This window comes from Anas platyrhynchos, chromosome 15 (genome assembly GCF_047663525.1).
Source record: "Anas platyrhynchos isolate ZD024472 breed Pekin duck chromosome 15, IASCAAS_PekinDuck_T2T, whole genome shotgun sequence".
Classification (NCBI taxonomy): Eukaryota; Metazoa; Chordata; class Aves; order Anseriformes; family Anatidae; genus Anas; species Anas platyrhynchos.
In genome coordinates, this window is record NC_092601.1 from 13,685,186 (window position 1) to 13,703,485 (window position 18,300).

General features: G+C 40.6%; 1 protein-coding gene across 1 annotated transcript; it reads left to right on the forward strand.

Annotated features, from left to right (window-relative positions):
- The first annotated feature begins 1,703 nt into the window (after positions 1-1,703).
- On the forward strand, positions 1,704-5,944 carry FOXL3 (forkhead box L3). The gene is made up of 3 exons (XM_021272823.4): positions 1,704-1,914; positions 2,661-2,829; positions 3,178-5,944. Exons 1-3 carry the CDS (start codon positions 1,808-1,810, stop codon positions 3,658-3,660), a joined length of 759 nt encoding a protein of 252 aa, XP_021128498.1. The 5' UTR covers positions 1,704-1,807; the 3' UTR covers positions 3,661-5,944.
- Positions 5,945-18,300: the final 12,356 nt, after the last annotated feature.

Here is an 18,300-nt window from a genome sequence, read left to right on the forward strand (position 1 = left end):
TAGCACAACTTTTAAAAATTTATTATAAATCAGAAACATCAATACTTGTATTACTGAAATGTCAGTGAAGTAAAACACCTTCAAAGAGAAGAACCACTGCTAAAAATCCAAGCAGACATTTATCTGCATCTCAAGGATTGTTCTTTTAGTGCAGGAAAATCTTCCTGAGTCCATGCCCCCCTCTTCCTTACTTTAAGCCATCTGGACAGAGTATGAATGAAGATCAGACATTATATATTTCATTCTTCATCACCAAATCTGCTCCATCTTACTCAATATTAAAGCCCTGCCAATGCCTTGGGCAGCAGTAGCTGACCCTTTGTATTAAGACCTCCTCTGCAGTGGATGCCTCATGCATATGCCTATTGATGTATTTTAGAGTGAAGATAATTTTTTTTTGTTTTGGATTTCTTTGGTTGGCTTTGTATTCCTCAGCAAGTACCTCTTGTATCTACATTTTCATGCCATATATTTCTTCTCACTCTCTGCTGTATACTGTATCATTATATTCCACCAAAAAAAGCTACTTTATACCCATCTTTATCAAAACCCTATGAGACACTTAAACATCACTAGGAAGGGTTCTTTATCACTTAGATGAATTTTCCCCTAATTGTATCCTTTAACTCCAAAGGGGTTTGGGGACATACTTTGTATGAAGGATGCTATAGAAAACAAAGTTGCCTTGCTAGTGGTTCTGCTTTTATATTTCGATCCACACAACTCTCTGCACACCAATTTGCTTTCTCTTTTCCAATACCCATTTCCTCCTGGGGCTAGTTCCTGGGACAGAGCTGTCTTCAAATAATTTAATTATCATGTGGCATACACCTTTTTAGTCCCCCCTGAAATGGTGTGTGATGTCTTCGGTTTACATCACTTGTTGGAAAACACTCCAAAGCATTGAAAAACTATTAAATTGTTACAGTATTGGATGCCAACACACAGGGCTATTAGTCTAATTCATCCTTCAGATCAAAGCCCACACAGGCAGCTCTCCTGCCTACAGCTATTTTCCTTTTACTTTCCTGCTTGACAGTAGTCCCTCATATCCCTCTGTTCTCCTCTCTTTGAACATACACATTTTCCTTTAGTCATGGAAATATAATTTATGTCTATTATACTGCATTATAGATTGCAGATCGGGACAAGCGTGAGTTACTGCCTGGATCGTCTGTTTATTGTACGTCGGGTTTCTAAAAATAAATAAATAAGAAAGCCACCCTGCTTCGCTGGGGAGAGAAAAAATAAGAAGGGGGAGGACTCGGGGGCTGGAGAGGGTGTGGGGGGGGAGCTGGACTCTGTTCTCAAAGTTTAATTTCCAAGCAGGGACCTTGAAGCATGATTTATTAACATCATGCTGTTTGCTTTTGTCACGTTGTGGATGTGGCGGGGGAAGCACTGGCCCCGCTCCAGCCCAGACCACCCAGCGAGCCACGCAGAGCTACCGGCAGTGCACACCCCGGTTCAAAGGTTCACCCCCAATCCACCAGCTCCATCAGTCACAAGCGCCCGGCCCCACCGCCTCACTGGAGGCGAGAGCAACAACAACAATAACACCACCCCCCCCCCAAAAAAAAAAAAAATTATATGCTAACTGGCAGGCTGTCTGGGATGCAAGAATTGCAAAAACAATCCCCACCCCAACAGGGAGAGTATGTGTGTACAGAGGAGAGGGAGAGTGAGGAGGGGGGAGAGAGGGAACAAGGCAGACAGAGGGGAGGGAAGAAGGGAGGAGGGAGCCCTAGCTCTGAGAAACATCACTCCATCTCTCTCACTCCACAGGAGCTGAGCAAGGAGCAGGACGATGTTTGACAACACACAGTACCCCTATAACTGCTTTAATTATGATGGGGATGATTATCCTACCTGTAGTTCTGACGAAGAGAAAAAATTCACCAGACCGGCATATAGGTAAGATGAAGTTTTTCCAAGTCCCCTTGTCTCTGGGGAGGATTTTGAGCTCTGGGAGAGTGGGATCAGAGCACTCAGGGCAGTGGGGTACCTTGCCCCAGGTGTGCATGGTGGGGCTGGTCCTGGTGTTGACACCGTGGTGGGCAAATTTCCCCCCCTCTCTGTGTCTGAAGTGTTCATGATTTGTTTCTTCTCATGCGGGGTCACAGCAACTCTGGCATGCTGTTGAGCGACCAGACCTCAAATGGTCTCTTTTGACCTCCAGGAGCCATAGGAGAAGGGGAATTAAATGTGCAACTTGCCAATGGGGGAGTTGGAAGTAGATAATCGGTGCTGTGGTGGAAAGATGCACAGTGTTGTGCTCACGGGTCCTTTCCAGGAGCAGGCAAGATCTCTGGTAACAGGGCTCTGAGCCTGGTTTGTCTCACTGCAGCCTTTCAGCCCAGGGAAACTTTTCTGATGGGGTTTGAGAGGTGGCTGAACTTTCTTTAATCCTCTGGGACTCTGCTCCCTGGAAGTAATGCCTGTGTTTTGTGGTGGTTATCGGAGAGCAGAGGCAGTGACTGCGCTCAGGGCTCGTCCCTCGGACATCTCAGGTTAGGGTGCAGAACTGGAGACCAGGGCGCAGGGTGCAGAAAAGGAGAACTTTTGGAAGCGGGCTCATAGACACACACATACCTGTGTAGTCCTAATCATGGAATATGTGGGCAAGGTGACGCTGTAACAGCAAGTTTTCCTTTTTTCAGCTACATTGCCTTAATTGCAATGGCCATCCAGCAAAGTCCTTCAAATAAAGTCACCCTCTCTGGCATTTATGACTTTATAATGAAGAAATTTCCTTACTACAGATCAAATCAAAGAGCCTGGCAGAACTCCATCCGACATAACTTATCATTAAACAGTTGTTTTGTGAAGGTAAGACCTATAACTATATATTTACATACACACTGTGCATGGCTGAAAAAATATGCAGGAATAACCCCATCACTAGGAAAGAAGGAAAAAGAGCAGCTGAGCTGCAAATCATTTAAAATTGTCCTGAGTTGTCAATTATAGAGATAGAGTATGTCCTTGTCTGATGTATGCTAATAGATAACAAATTGAAGAGGCTGGAGTTTACATCCTATTCATATAATGAAAGAGAATAGGCTTAAAAGTCTTGTCATATGTGTTTACACCATTCTTGAATGTAAATGAATGCAGATGTTAAGCAGCAGCATCTGTAACACATACAAATACTGAACTGCCTTTAAATAAATACAGGTTCCCAGAACAGAAGGGAATGAGAAGGGGAAAGGAAACTATTGGAGCTTTGCAACGGGATGCGAATCCATGCTGGATCTCTTTGAAAATGGGAATTATAGGAGAAGACGGAGGAGGAGGAACATGAAAAGGGAACATAAAGAGCAGAGATCAAGCAGAGGGAAACGTCCTTCATCCCCCGATATGTCTCCTATGGACTCTGCTTTTAACAGTATTTCCTCTTCTGAAAGTAAACGCGAAAGTATTGGATCAGGACCAAGACTACTGGAGCCTCGTGGGTTTGCTCCAAACAACATGACCAGCAGGCAGAGCCTGAGCAATTCCTCCTTAGCAAAATCGGATTCTGAAATTAAATTCAGCATCGATTACATTCTTTCAGCCCCCGACCCCTTGCCTGTCCTGAGATCTCAGTACAATATGCAAGATAACAAATATCATCTACTGGAGGCCCAGCAGATTAATCTCCAATTTTGGACAATGTGATGTTATTTAGACGTGGTAACAAAATCTGAGTTGCAGTGTGTTCAGCAGCCTCATGTCACTGAAAATCAGCCATCTGCCTCTTTTTTTCTCTTCCCGAGCTGTATACAGAAAGGGTTACCGATTCACCAGCTGGCACTCTGTCTATCCCCTAAGAACTTTGCTAAGGTTAAAGTCTAAATAACTGTAACCAGTATCAGTTTTTGCTATGCTGAAATCCATGAAATTCTAGCTTTGTTCTCTAAAATATCCTGGACATCATCAACCACCACACAGAATTTTATTTTTCAAGCAGAATCCAACAGAAAAGAGACTTGCTCATCACCCAACACTTTATTAGAGACAAGTGAATTGGATTCCACTTTCACTGGTGGAAATTAGTATCAATTCCACCAAAGTGTATAGGTCAGATCTTGAGCTGATCTAAAACATTGTAATTCCGTTGATATGTGCTACCTGAGAATGTAATGATTTGGGGGGGGGGGCTTTGTTTTCTTAAAAGGGATCACAGAAAATCACCCTGTCTTCCCTTAATTTTTATTTTAGCATTATGTCTCAAACTGTTGTGTACTATGCAGTTTTAATCCATCTTTATTTAGTAAATGTAGCTATTAATAAGTGTTTAAGATATATTTTTGTTGATATTCAGGACAGAGTTGTTTAAACTGTTAAAGTTGTATTCAGAAAAACTCCACAAAAGCAAATTGCAAGGCTGTTGAACTCTGGTAGACGTTGATGGATAATGTGGCAGAGGCATAGGGTCTCCTAATACTCTGATTTAAAAGCAAAAATAACACTTTCCCCTGGCACTATCAGAAAGCTCCCTGAGATGCTGCAGGAAAGCCCCTGAATGTATTTCATTTAGCAAGTATGAAGGGAGACACATTTTTCCAAGAAGCAGTGTTCAGTGTCAACCGAAGCCAAAATTTCACCCACCTGCTTTGAGACAAGTTGTATATTCTTATTAAACAGATTTTTATTGATCCTTCTTGCAAGCAATTACTGAAGTGGCACCTGATACAATTTCAGCAAAGCTGGTGAGATTTATTATTAACAGATAGCAATGCTAGATAACGAGCGCCATTTCTAATGAAAGTCCTTTCATTACCATTTACATACAGCAGGGTGTTTCAGGACAGAACCTGATGGGCTATGATGAACTGTAACTAGCATTTAAGAACTTGTTCTTATATAACTTGCTCATGATAAATTGCTTCCCAGTACCTAACGGCAGCATCAGCAGAGACACTACAAAATCTTGGTTTTGGCTTGGCTACTAAAAACTTCGCCTATCGAAGATAAAAGAAAAAAATATAAAGATAAAAGAAAAAAAAATACAAGGATTCTAGTGGTTTTAAGCAATTACATATATAGAGATAAAATTATCTTTACAACATGAGCTAAAGGTAAATGAAGGTATATGAGATAAGATTAAGCAAATTGTGCTAGAGGAATGCTCAGGCATGACTTGAATTTTTATGCAGAAGCTTTGACATTTCACTAAGTTATTTTATGTTGTGTCTAATATATACTGTACATTTATACTATATATTCTTATATATTGTTATTGAGAAAAGGAGCAATATTACTGCACTTATATGTTGTAAAAATGCATGATGTATGTTGCTATGATCCTGAAAGTCCTGCCATGTACTGAAAATTTACCATCAGCAGTATTTCATGCCGATTGGTAATAAATGCTCATTTTGGGGAAAACTATAAAACTTGTTATCTTCTGGCATTTCCATAGCATGCAAAAGTCTTTGCTTCTTCTTCAAAAAAGCCAAAATGGAAAATCATGTCAAAGTCACATCACTGCGTGTCTCCCAAACTGTCAAGGGATGCCTTCTTGTGACCAAATTCTGCCTTCAAATGGGAGTTTTCAGTTCCCTGTGAATCAATGCTTGTTCTAGGCTATTATCTGAAAGCAAAATTTGACTCATTAGACCCAATTGATCGTCTGTTTACACTGATGTTAGAAAAAAAAGAAAACCTGTGGGGTCACTGGAAAGATGGATTCTCATTTGAAGAGAAATGAGAATTTGCTCGTTTAGTATTTATATTCAGTAGTCAATAGGTGTGGGAAGTATGTCTGCAGTGAGTATCTCAGTATATGCATGTACTCACATGTGTGTCGATATGTGTGCAACTCTACATTTGTATATTCATGCTTCATACGCATATTTTTTCTTGATTGTTTTAAACATGGCAATGCTGCTGTTAAGCTGATAGTTATAGTACACATGGCACTATATTTGAAATATATATTTTTTTGCAGTGAAATGTGCATATGTTTCTTACTATGTGTTCTTTGTTACTGCTGTGAGCAAAAGGTAACTAAATGACAGCAAAAGTTCCCACCAAGCATACACCTTGCCCAGGTGAATGCAGTGGGCTGCTGAGACCAATGGTGAAACAGTTATGGCTACTAAGGACTACAGGATAAATGCATTAGGAAAGGCAGAAATATACCCACATAGATTTACAGCAGAGCTCCAAAACCATTTTCAGAGAGATGAATTAATATTCACAAATAGCCATTTTCTTTGCTCGCAGTAAAGTGCCTGCTAGGAGACACTGTCATACTTGAGTTTCCCTAACATATAATCAAAGAAATTTGTGTACAAATAGGTGTTAACATTTGTTTTGCAAAGGATATCAATCATATTTCAAAAAATGAAGGGACATATTTCAATTTACCCAGTATATTATATTCTGACGACTCCAGAAAGGTTTCCAGCACTTAAAGTGAATGGCATTTAATATAGAACAACATAACAGGGGTGAGGGCTAGACGTGACCTTATTCAAATGTCGTCGCCATTACAAAGCCATTCCCAATGTAATTATAATTAAATACTTTATGCCTTTCTTGCAAATCCTCTGATCGATCATTGATATTAACATTAATATTGTATTACCCCCGAGCAAATGTCTCCCACACAAGTGTTATGGATCACCAGGTTTCCATTAACAAAGTTGTGAGCTATTGCCGTATGCTGGTCGTGGATAAATTTACGTAAATTACCTTTTCTCAGGGAAGGGGGGGAAAAAGTCTAGGGTTTTTTCTTATCCCTGCACTCTGAGTCCAGTGCTATTTCTTCAGTTCCATCACAGCCTGCCAGTTACTTCCATACAGTCATAACCAAAGAAAGAGAAAAAAGTCTCACAGGAACATCCCTCCTTGCCCCTCACTGAAGCAGGTGAACATTCCCTAGACATGGTTGAGAACAGTTTAGTGTCTGGGTTAAAAGCGGAAGCCAAGGTTGAGCAGTGCATGCAGGGTGCAGGAGGGGGCTGCCTTCTCATGGGCAGGATGAAGACAGGGTCTGCACCCCCTCGATGCCATTCCTGGGGTGGTTATGCTGGGCACAGCATGGTTTGGTTGGTTATGCTGGGCACAGCTGCCAAAATAAGCTATGGTAAAGGTGTTTGGCTGAATTCTTCATTTCATGGGGTTTTCCTGGTGGCAAATGGAAACCCAGAAGGAGCCTTGGATTTCCTAATCCTAAAAAAGCTGCTTTCCCTGGGGGGATGATGCTGCCTGTCCCAAGCCCAGCAGCAGGGGAGCAGCTCCTCCCTGCCTGGCAGGGGAGAGCAAGCCTTTTGTCCTGTCCTCTTAGGATCATAAATACCTTTGCAAAGGGAAAGATGAAAGGTTTCTTCCTGGGGAGAAGCTTGGTTGAGCCTTGCTGAGGGACACCGGGGTGTTCTGTTTATGTATCAATTTAAAGAAATGGTTCCCATGATAAATCAAAGATTTTGTGGAGCTATGCTAGGTTACTCTGCACTGGTTTGATTTCCAATGATTTAATATCTTGGGCTTTTGTCACTGTTGTAACAGAAATATTTTTTTTTACATGGCAAGATGATGCTCTTGCTGCAGAGTAAAATCCAAAGTACACAGGCAAAGATGCAAGCACTTTTTTCCTACCACCAACATGAAGAGCCTAGATAACAGACACCCAATGCAGGTCAATGTGGTTGACCTCAACTGCTGGAACATCTCCCTCATGGCACAACCTTCCCCTCATTATGGGAGCTAAAACCAAACCTTTTATTTGTCAGTAAAGCGATGTTGCCCTACATTTCCTACAGTCAGATAGACCCTACTAGTTCAGTCCTATTAAATCACAGCATAAACAGAAGCTGTGTTCAATAAGCATTTGAAGGGCAAACCATGCTAGAGAGCTGGTGTTCACCATGACTATATTATGTTGTGCTGCATCTTGTTGCTTGGATTGTCAGGGCCTTCCTCAGCCATGCGACAAGTTGGTCCTCAAGTACTATGTGGGACAATCTGCATGCTCCCTCAAAGATGAATGTAGATTTTCAATTTTGGACCATTTTCTGCTCCCAGAGGTTTTTCCTTTTGGGTAGGAATTGAGTGTTCAGGTCCAAATGTAGTGTGTCTTTCCACTCTCTTTCTGGATGGGAAAGGAGTATGGAGGGACAAGCCTTGAGGAAAAAGCTCTGCTACACATCTTCCAACAGTATAGTGCTGGTTGGGACTCTGCAAATGGTTTGATGCAACAAAGTCCTTGGGACTGTGTATCAGGTCTATATTAACCCCATCTTGCAAATGGGCAGTAGCTCCCAGTGTCCCACCACACTCAAGCTGGGACACTGCACCACACTCAAGATGGTCACTGGTCCCACCACACTCAAGAGGGACCCTAGTCCATATGCTTGCATTGCGCCTAAGCAAACAGGGCCTTAATCTTCCCCTCTGGTGGTGTAACACTTCCTTACCTGTGATCAGCACTTCAAATCCCAAACCCAAAATGTGGAAATCCCACTCTGATCATTCCATCTGGACTCTACCCTCTCTAGATCCTCTGGGGTGCATTCTCCTTCCAGCTCTGTGGGTATAAATCTTTGAAAATCCATCAAATTTAGTGCAATTGCTTTTAGAATTTGAATAGCACGTGTGAAACTGAACTTTGCATTTTGTACCCAATGTATCTACTCACACAGTCTGCCAAATTGTGCCAGCAACTTATCTTCTAGATAGCATTCATGAATGGTCCTGCCTCCTTATTTTGCCTCAGCTTCCAGCTTCTAATTTCTTGCTCCAGAGCATGGCTACCATATGCGCTGCAAGGCACAAAGAACCTACTACATACCGTCTGTCTCTCTTTTACTGAGAATGTCTTTCTTATTGCACGTAGGGTCATTAAACTAAAGACCAGGGTAGGTCCAAGCCCTATGGAACTCACACTGGCATTTTTTTACCCAGAGAACTAACATAAAATAACAAAGTAAGCTGTGCTCCCTCCCACCCTAGCTACAACGGTTGGAGGCAAATCCAACTGTGAGAATTTTGCCTGAGAAAGAACTGCAGGATTTCTCCCACTGTGAAATCCAGCTGTTAATTCAAACAGAAGGGATGGACCTGACCAGATAGGCCAACTGGCTTGTTTCCATCCCAAAGTCCATTGTGTTCCACAAGTTCCTAAATTTATGGTTGTGAAGGTCTTCCAAGCCCTGTAACGGAGTATGGCATGCAATGTTTTTGTTATGGAATGCACGCTGCAAAGGAAAAACAAGGTTTGAATTTGTCTTTCAAATGAAGATCCTGGAATCTCTCAGGATAAACAATCTAAATTAGGAATCAAAACACGCCATGTTTCTCACCATAAGTATGAAACTGAAAATAAGCACTTACAGAGTACTGTCAGAGAAGAAAGCTAGAAGTTGCAATAACCCAACTAACTCTCTTTTTGTCATGAGCATTTCTGTGTGTGCTCATTGTCACTTCCTAGCAGGGGATGGCAATGTGCAGCAATGGGAACAACCTTTCATCTTTGGGGGACTGTCATTCTATTGGACTGTTTCAGAAAAAACGTTTTGCATTTCAGGATTGAGCTGTCGTTATTCACCACCAACGTTTATGTTAGGTGCATTTTATCTTGTCTTGCTTTGAGCAGGCGGGAAATGAGATACCAAAATGCTCTTTGACTTAACAGTGCAGTTTTCCTGTTGCTACAGCTCCACAAAAGAACTGTTCTGACAACTCTGCTCCCTTTCAGGTCTTTGTCAAAGATGCAGTGAAGACTTAATAGGCTTGGAAGTTTGTTCAATTTTCAGAGTGATATCAGCATATCAGCGGCTGTAATTAAAAAAAAAATAATAAAAAAAAAAGAAACTTCCTAAAATTTGCATGGCTACAATGACACTCTTTCCCTCAGTCATAAAAATCTTTTATTAGTACTAGTACTTGGCCTTACAGCCCCATGTATGTGAATCTAACTACCCCCCAGAAGCTGCAGTTTCCATAGCTGCTAATGGTGAAACACTGTCATGTTTTCCTTTGTCCAGGAAAAAAATTAGGATAGAATCAACTTTCCTCTTGAGCCCAAAGGCTCTACTGACCATTAGCCATCTGTCCCAAGCAGATCAGCTCTAGCTGAAAATCCTTTCTGAGTTTTCATGCACAGATATTTATCACTACATCAAAATTGCTCCCTGTTTCTCCCTCTATACCTTGAGGCATTAGGTCGTGCTTGTATTGACTGCCACCAGTACCCTCTGTTGCTGTCTTCTCCTTCCGCATGGACTATCTGAAAATGAGAAACAGAAGCAGTTTTTCCATAAAATGAATCTGGAAAATAACAGGTGCAATGAGCTGTGTTTTGTGATTAATCTGTCTCAAGCTTTTCTAAAGCTAAGGGCTATATGAGCAATTATCAAGCCCTGGGAGGCATTTCAGTACTAATCAGCCCATAACATTGTTCTGCACTGGAGCATCTGGGACTGGCTTCATCAGTTGAATCCCTGACTCTTATGAAATGAATGGGAGTTTTGCCATTGGGTTGAAGTTGAAAACTTCATCTTCTGTTGCCAGAACCAGAGATTATTCAGTTTAAATGCCGTGTTGACTGCAGAGAAAATTAAATACTACCTTCTAGAAGTAATTTGATGTCTTCTCAAGACAAAATAGAAGCTTGTTTCCACAGGTTTCTTTGGCTCTGTCTTTCAGCCAGCAAAAATACTCCTTGAATTCAATGGGAGATGTGTACAAATAGGGAATAAGTTCCTCAAAGCCCAAGGGCTGAACATAGCAGAACCAGATGTTGGCATCTGGGGTGAGATTCCTGGTGCAAAGATGTTTGTATGTTCTTTGAGAGCACCTCTGTTCTGGGGCTGATGTACGCATCCAAATAAACAAGTTAAGCTAGGCTAATACCCGAACTTGGGATCTCAAATTTTCTTTCAGCCGGAAACTGTCCCAAATCTGCTACAGTTTGGCAAAGGGGTGACATCGTATTACTTTCTATTTTGTTTTGCTGTTGATGAAATTACAGGAAAATAAATGTTTTCAAGATGATACATTGTGTATCCCTAATAAATACCAAGGGCATTTAATATAAACTATGGACACATGGTTTGCTTTGTTGTTCTAAGTAACCATTTCCTTTTAACCAAATGAAAAACTAGTTGTGCTGTGATGCTGCAGATTATAAATTAGCAGCTCTCATATGGTTTTGTGCAATTGTTTCTTGAAGAGCTTTAGGCTACTTCAGACAAAAATTTCAAATAAAATGTGAATTCATTGAACTGTAACTTGTGGTATTAGATTTATAATAAACAAAGGTAGGTCACATAATCATGTCGTTGAAAACAACATTTTAAAATTCAGCCAGCAACATTTCAATCTAGTTTTGGTTCTGGTTCTAAAGTCAAGAGGAAGCTTGGTGCTTTCTGCTTCCCAGCACGTGAAACCAAGGTGAATGTAGACCAGGTGAAGAGCATGCAGCCAGGCATGCACTTCAAGCTGGTTTGCTGAGGTGGGAGAAGAGAAGACATTTCTTGTTGACTAGAGGTGGCAACAGCTGGCTCCTGCTTCAGACAAGGATGGAGGGGCCAGCTGAGGAGAGGAGTGGGGCACAATTCCGTCCTTTTTTCAGTGCTTCCCCACTGCTGGGTCTCACCTTTGCTCAGTGGAGCACGTGGGGAAGAGCAGAAATCAGGACTGGCCACAGCAGAAAGGCATCAGGCCACCACAGCAGCAGATTGCTTAGAGAACCTGCTTAATTTCCTACCTCAGCTACAGGAAAAAATGTGCCTTAACGCATAGAAACTTTTTATTTTACCCCTAAGCCTGAATTTGAATCATTTCTGTCATTTTGTTTTGGGAGAACAAAGACTATACTTGCACCTCAAATCCAACTGCAATGTACTCCTGTAAGGAATATTCCTATTAGCAAGTGAGTTTTCTGTGTATTGGGCTCTATGGGTACATGTGCATGTGTACAGCACATATGAAATTGACATCTCTATCTTAATTCTAGGTTGCAATTACTTGGAGATAAAGTTTAAAATTTTTCCAACTGCCAGACTTGTGAGCTAAATGACTGTATAGCTACTGAAATTGATTATCAGGCTTCCTGTTTCCTCGCTTGTGATCTGGTAATATTGACATACGGTACAAGGAAATTGCAGCCTGAACTACTAGTAGCAATAGCTAGAGGCAATTACAGAAGGAGTATTGCTGGTGGTGGCACATGGATTCCTTTATTAGATTTAACCATATTCTGCTCATAATGCGTTCATTTGAGATAGAAGGAAATTCTATATTTTGTTTTTAAACTACACCCAAGAAAACATTTTAATATGTTTGTGTATATCAGGCTTTGCTTTGGAATACTGCAAGAAGAAAACCTGGCTCCAGAAATTCAGGTCCATTTTGATTCTAACTGGGGTGATACATTTGTAACGTTGCCCCCTTGCACCAGGAGCAAGTCATTTTCTTTCTGTGCCTCCACATTTCCATTTGCAAGCCAGCATATAGAGTTCATGTTTGCAAAGCATTTTATTAAAAATATGCTATGTAAGCTCAAGTTATTAACCTTCTGTATTATATTCATTTGCTATCACCTTTTCTGTCTTTGCTTCAGTCTATTCTAGAGCTTGAACAATTCATTCCTGCTGTCAATGACCAGTTGCCACAGATCAGTTTTGCAGAGGCCTGTCATACAAATATACATATATATATATATATATATAAATACATATAAATGTTTAAAAGCTACCAGCTCTCCTTCTTTCACAGGTACATTTTAAGAAATTAATATATATATATGTATATATAAAGAGAACTAGGATCAGATCACAAAACTTGAAAATGTTATTTAGTTTTTTGTTTGTTTGTTTGTTTTAACTAACCTTCTTGTTTCTCATTTTCAAGATGAACATACCCATGTATCCAGCTAAATGAAAGAAGCTTTCCAACTTGTGTCACACCCACTACCACCCACACTAGCAAACTTTGTGCCATTACAGCAAGCAGAATTTTGCACCCAGTTCTTTTCATAAAGACCCACAAAAACATTTTGCTGGCAGTCAAAAATGAGTAGAGGACTCCTGTAATTTCAAGAGGAGTTGCTAGCACTGGGGTTGATGGAATGGCAATGGCTGATTGAACCGGCCTCTGTAAAGGATTTCTATGCTGCCAGGAGATTTGTTCTAACCCAAGGAATTCAGGAGCTTAAAATAGCTTTTGCCACAGCAGATGCTCCCTGGATGCTAAAGCTCATGGAGAATCCAGCCTAGCTCTTCTTGCGATATTCCCAATCCTATTAGTAGGGAAGAGCATTCAAAAACCCAAGTTCAACAAAAATAGAGCTTTGATTTTGCCTTCAGAGAAAGTTCCCAGGCCAACCCAAGCTCATTACTTAGCATTTGCTACAAACCTAGTCTCAGTGCCATCCTGAAGTAATGATCCATGGCCATCCGTTACGCAGAGGCTGAGAAAAAGTGGATTGTCATGGATCGTGGCTTCTTGACAGGCCAACCTTTTCAGAAGAAAAGTTCAGCAGAAGTGGGAAAGTTATTGTTGGCTTTTTTTTTTTTTTTCTTTTTTTTTTCTTTCCTTGCCTGTGTGATTTGTGAAAAAAGTACTTTTACTAATGAACTCTGCCATCGTCTCTCCTTCTCAAGTCCCTGGGGCTTTGCATGTGTGACTGCCCACTGAAGCTGCAGCAAAATCTAGCTATGAGTGTGAATAAAGCAGATAAAACTGCACTGTAATTACAGAGATCCTTACCTGCAACCGTTCATGAAGGTGTAAGGTAGCATCTGTTGGGACCACTATAAGCTACAATAAAAGCGAAATATAGGACTTTCTATCTTGTTGTAATACCAGTTGTTTGCAATTCAGACAGGAGTTTGCCTGTAGTTTGTCAGATTTTTAAGGCTTGGAACCTTCTGTGACCCTTAAGAAAAATGGATAATTAAGAGAGTGAGGAAGCAGGTATGTCAAAATGTGATGAGTGACTCCTAGTGAATTTTTCCTTCCCTCAAATGGGACAGAGTGTAAATTCCACCACTACCATAAGGTGTCTAGAACAAAATAAGAGACAAGAAGACTTGTACAAGTGTGATCAAACTTGTCAATTTTCTTGAAGCTCTTAGGCTCAGTCTATCTTTGATCAAAACCAACTGGAAGAGGAATAAACGTACCTGGAAATTGGGCACGCCTGTCTTACCTTTGCAGTGGCTTATGTGGAGCCAGGCTTTGTTATGCTCAGTCAGGTTCCAACCCCTTTTTCCTTGCAATACAAAAGTTAATGGAAATTTGCTGTTGGTTAAATGTGTGTAAAATGATGCTTGAAATGAAAAGTCCTGAGTTAACTGACTTTTCATTACTGAAATCAGTTAAAGTTGCATAATGTTTTTCTTAAAATAATTAGTGCTCAGTCAGGTTCATTTGGTAGACTAGCTGGGTTATTTTAAGGCAGCATTGTATTTTATTCAAGAAGGCTCTTTTGTATTTGAATTATTTCCACAAAGTGATGAAGATAATTGCTTAATGCTTAGTCATTCTAATACATAGTCCCTCAGCATCTGAACATTATTAATGGGAGCAGAACTTGGCAAAACTACCTGTAATTTATTGTTTTTTCTCCTCCCAATCTTTTTTGAGCCAAAGACAGAACATCACAGACAATGAAGTATGCAAACTTTCTATTTTTTACCTGCAAATTGATCCAGAAATAAAGTACACTCCTCTGGCTGCCACTTCAGGACTGCTTTCACATCACTTAGGTTTTAATATGTTACATTTTAGCCAAGTTTAAACCTGGTCAATAGGTGCATGTTGGTCTTGGTACCTCTAATGTTTCCCCAGACAAATAACTTTACTGACCAGAATCAGGACCAAAGACTTCCTTGTCCTTTGTAAAGGTTTGTTTAAATATTAGCATCCACCAGCAGTGCAAAATAGACCTTTTTCATTAGCTGTTTTATCATGGTGGGAAAAGCTATTAATTTAGTCAGTTCCCTGCAATGAGCTCTGGGGTTGCTACCAAACCACAAACTGATGAAAACAATAAATGCTAGACTGTATTAACTGTAAAGGTTAATCCATAAATCAAAGAGAAATGTCAGACGCCTTTTAACATTGATTGAGATGTAATTTGGTGTTGGTAGTGATATGTTTGTTACATAAATTCACAAGTGCACTCAATTCCTGTTAGAAGTCCAGGTCTTTGTAACTTAAAAAAAAAAAAAATAGTTTGTTTTATTTACATAGCCATATAAAGATAGAATACCTCTGTTTCGGTTATGATATAACACTGATTTTTAAACAAGTGAATATTAACATCCAGGTCTTCTTCCAGGGCTTTATATTTGGCTTGGTATAAAAATGAATGCTCTGTTGTTTTTCCTGAAAGTATGCCATTACCTTAAATATGTTTAAAGCAGTTGTTCCTTTTAATTTTTGCTTTTGACTCATGCTTTTTAAATTACAGCATAAGAATTAGCCTTTGTACAAATGTACTCAGAAGTATAGAACATGTTTTCTATATTATGGATACATAATATTTAAATATATAATATAAAACAACAAATATGAAGAGGAAATTCCAAAAATTAGATCAGAATGGAACACAGCAACTGATGCCAACAGAGCAAGGAAAAGATCATTACAGTCACTCATAGAAACGTTTCTTTCCACTACTCTTCATGAAAGAAATGTGAGGCCACAGAATTCTTCACTCGGCACAAATGAGAATCAGGTCACCAGACCTCAAAATATAAACAGATAAAACCAGCCTTTCAAGCTTTATCCACCCAAGGAAATTGCAAAAGAGAGTCTTCAAGGTCAGGAGCATCACTCGCAGGTCACTATTAGCCAAAAAACTGGAAGCCACCGAGCTTTTTCGCTAGCTGCCACTTTGGTGGGCAGGGTGCTGAAGGCTGCCAAAGTAGGGAGCATTCTGCACTTCCAAAAACTGCAGAGGCCCTGGCTCAGTCTTTTTGCCTTGTTTCTTTCTGAGAGAATCACAGATGATATCATTTTACGTAGTAACCTCTGTAAGAAATCTGTGGGAGCAGTGTTTTAAAGGCAGTCAGGTAGATAACAATAATTTGCTTCTGGTTAATTTAGCAGAGCCATGAGTGGGAATGTTTTCCCCCAGATTCCTGAAGGGCATTGATCCAAACAGGCATCCAGAATGCTTCTAGTGAGATTAAGACATATAATGACATGAGGCTTGGTCAATTGAAAAATGCCCTAAAATTTCTTTATTCTATGGTAATGGGACTCTTCAAAGATCAGCGATGGCAGCTGAGTATTTCAGCAATGGAGACAGGCCATGCAGTGCACAAGTTCTATGTGGACGTGTCATTTAACTCTTGGTGACTCTAAGCCATACAAAGTTATAAATGTGATTTTATTGCCCCTTTCCTTCTGTCTATGAATGCACATAACAAGGTAAATAACATTCTTTATGTACCTCTTTTCCATGTCTTCTTGAAAATGCCTGCAAGAGTTGAACCATATCCTCAGCTCATGAGTATTTTTTCAGTAGTGTTTCACTTACCAATACATTTTGCCTATATATAAAATTTGGGGAGGAATATTCCCAGACACACGTGAATCCTCTGCAACATCTGCTGAGGCACAGGTCAAGAAGAGCACAGATTACACACCTGCTTAATAGGGCAGCAAATAAAGGCAAATATCCCTGAGCTCAGCCAGCCACATCTCCCGCTTCTGCCCTCCCACGGCAGCTCAAAGGCACATGGGGAGGCTGACGGGGCTGCGATCAAACACCGTGCTGTGGCTCTGCAAGCAGGGTGGGAGATCTGCACGGTGCTGGCATTCGCTAAGCCCCAGGGAGAGCCTGCCGTGGCTATCTAAATTAGGTCCTCAGAAGAGGGCAGGGAAGGAAAGATGCAGAAAGAGATTAAGACCACCCTGACCTCCAGCCAGCTCCCACGGCTCTGCATTTTGTCCTGAGAAGGAAGCGGCAAAATGTCTTTGTAATCTGAAGCAATGCAGTCAAACATGAATCACAGATCCACACGCAGGAAAGCCTTTCTGATAAACATTACAACATATTTTGCTGGGAAGAGCAAGTCTTTATGCTAAAATAAGTCTGACTCTTTGTGAAAGCCCTGGCCGGAGATTTCTTAAATTTGGGGCTTTTTCTCACATTGTAAGGCTGTGATTTACAGATTTTTCAGCTACATTCACCACATTTATATAGAGTGCTCTAATCAAAGGTTCAATACTCCTCACCTCCAAGGATGGAATTGTAATGAGTGCATAATGAGCTAGTCCACAGCCATTAGTTCCCATGCCTTTTAGACTAACTTCAACAACTCCAGAATCTTCAGTGTAAATTAGTGGAGCCCTACTGATATACATAGCTATTGTCTCTGGAAATAAATGAAAATTGTATTATTGTTCAGAATGTCATTCACTTATATGCTAATTGGAAGGATCGCAAAATAAACTACAAAGACAAACACAAAAAGGCACATGACTAGGGTAAACCTCAAGGACATGAATAATAGTGTTGGATGGAGACAGACCTCAGAAACCACCAACTTTTGTGAATTCCTCCTACACTCCGACTGTCCCAAAGATGAAATAGAGGCCAGCTCTCTTATGAGTTGTCATGGCCAGATTCTTGTCCCACTGGCTGGTGTGAATGGTGAGGATAACGCAAACAGGGCAAGAAAATATGCAGTGGCAGAGGTTCCGCCTTGTAGATAGACAGAGGGATGCCCCATTGGGACTAGAGCTTCAGCTTTACCCCATGAGGATGAGTTAGATTGGCCGAAGGAGGGTCTTACCAGACTGTTGTAAGTCAGTTCAGGATAATGAATTCCCTCCTGCTCCATCTTCAGCTTCGGGATCATCTCAACTGAAACTTTCAATCACTGCAACACATCACTGAGATTTTTGAACTTAAATGTCACTGATCTTTTTATTTTCTTCACTTTCTTTTATTTTAATTTCTTGGAAAAGTGTTTGCTTGATTCCTCAAGTACTCGTTCAAGCATGAGGATTTGCCAGCTCAAGACTAGAAAGGGTAGATTCCTCCTCTATGGATTTGCACCCTATGCCACTTACACCTGACCGCTTGTAAAGAAAAAAGAACTGTGCACCAAACTAGGTAGTTACCCATGAAAAGTCTTCCTGTCAATCTCAGTCTAGACACCTGGAGTAATATCTCCTACCTCACTGAACCTACTCTGATGTGATTTGGTTCGATTATTTCCCAGCACAGAACTACCTACATCCAGTTGCATATGGTGTGGCAATACCCGCTGCTGTTGTCTTGGAATGTTTGAATACAAATATTAAGAACATTTCACTTTAGAACAAACTATACATCCCTCTGTC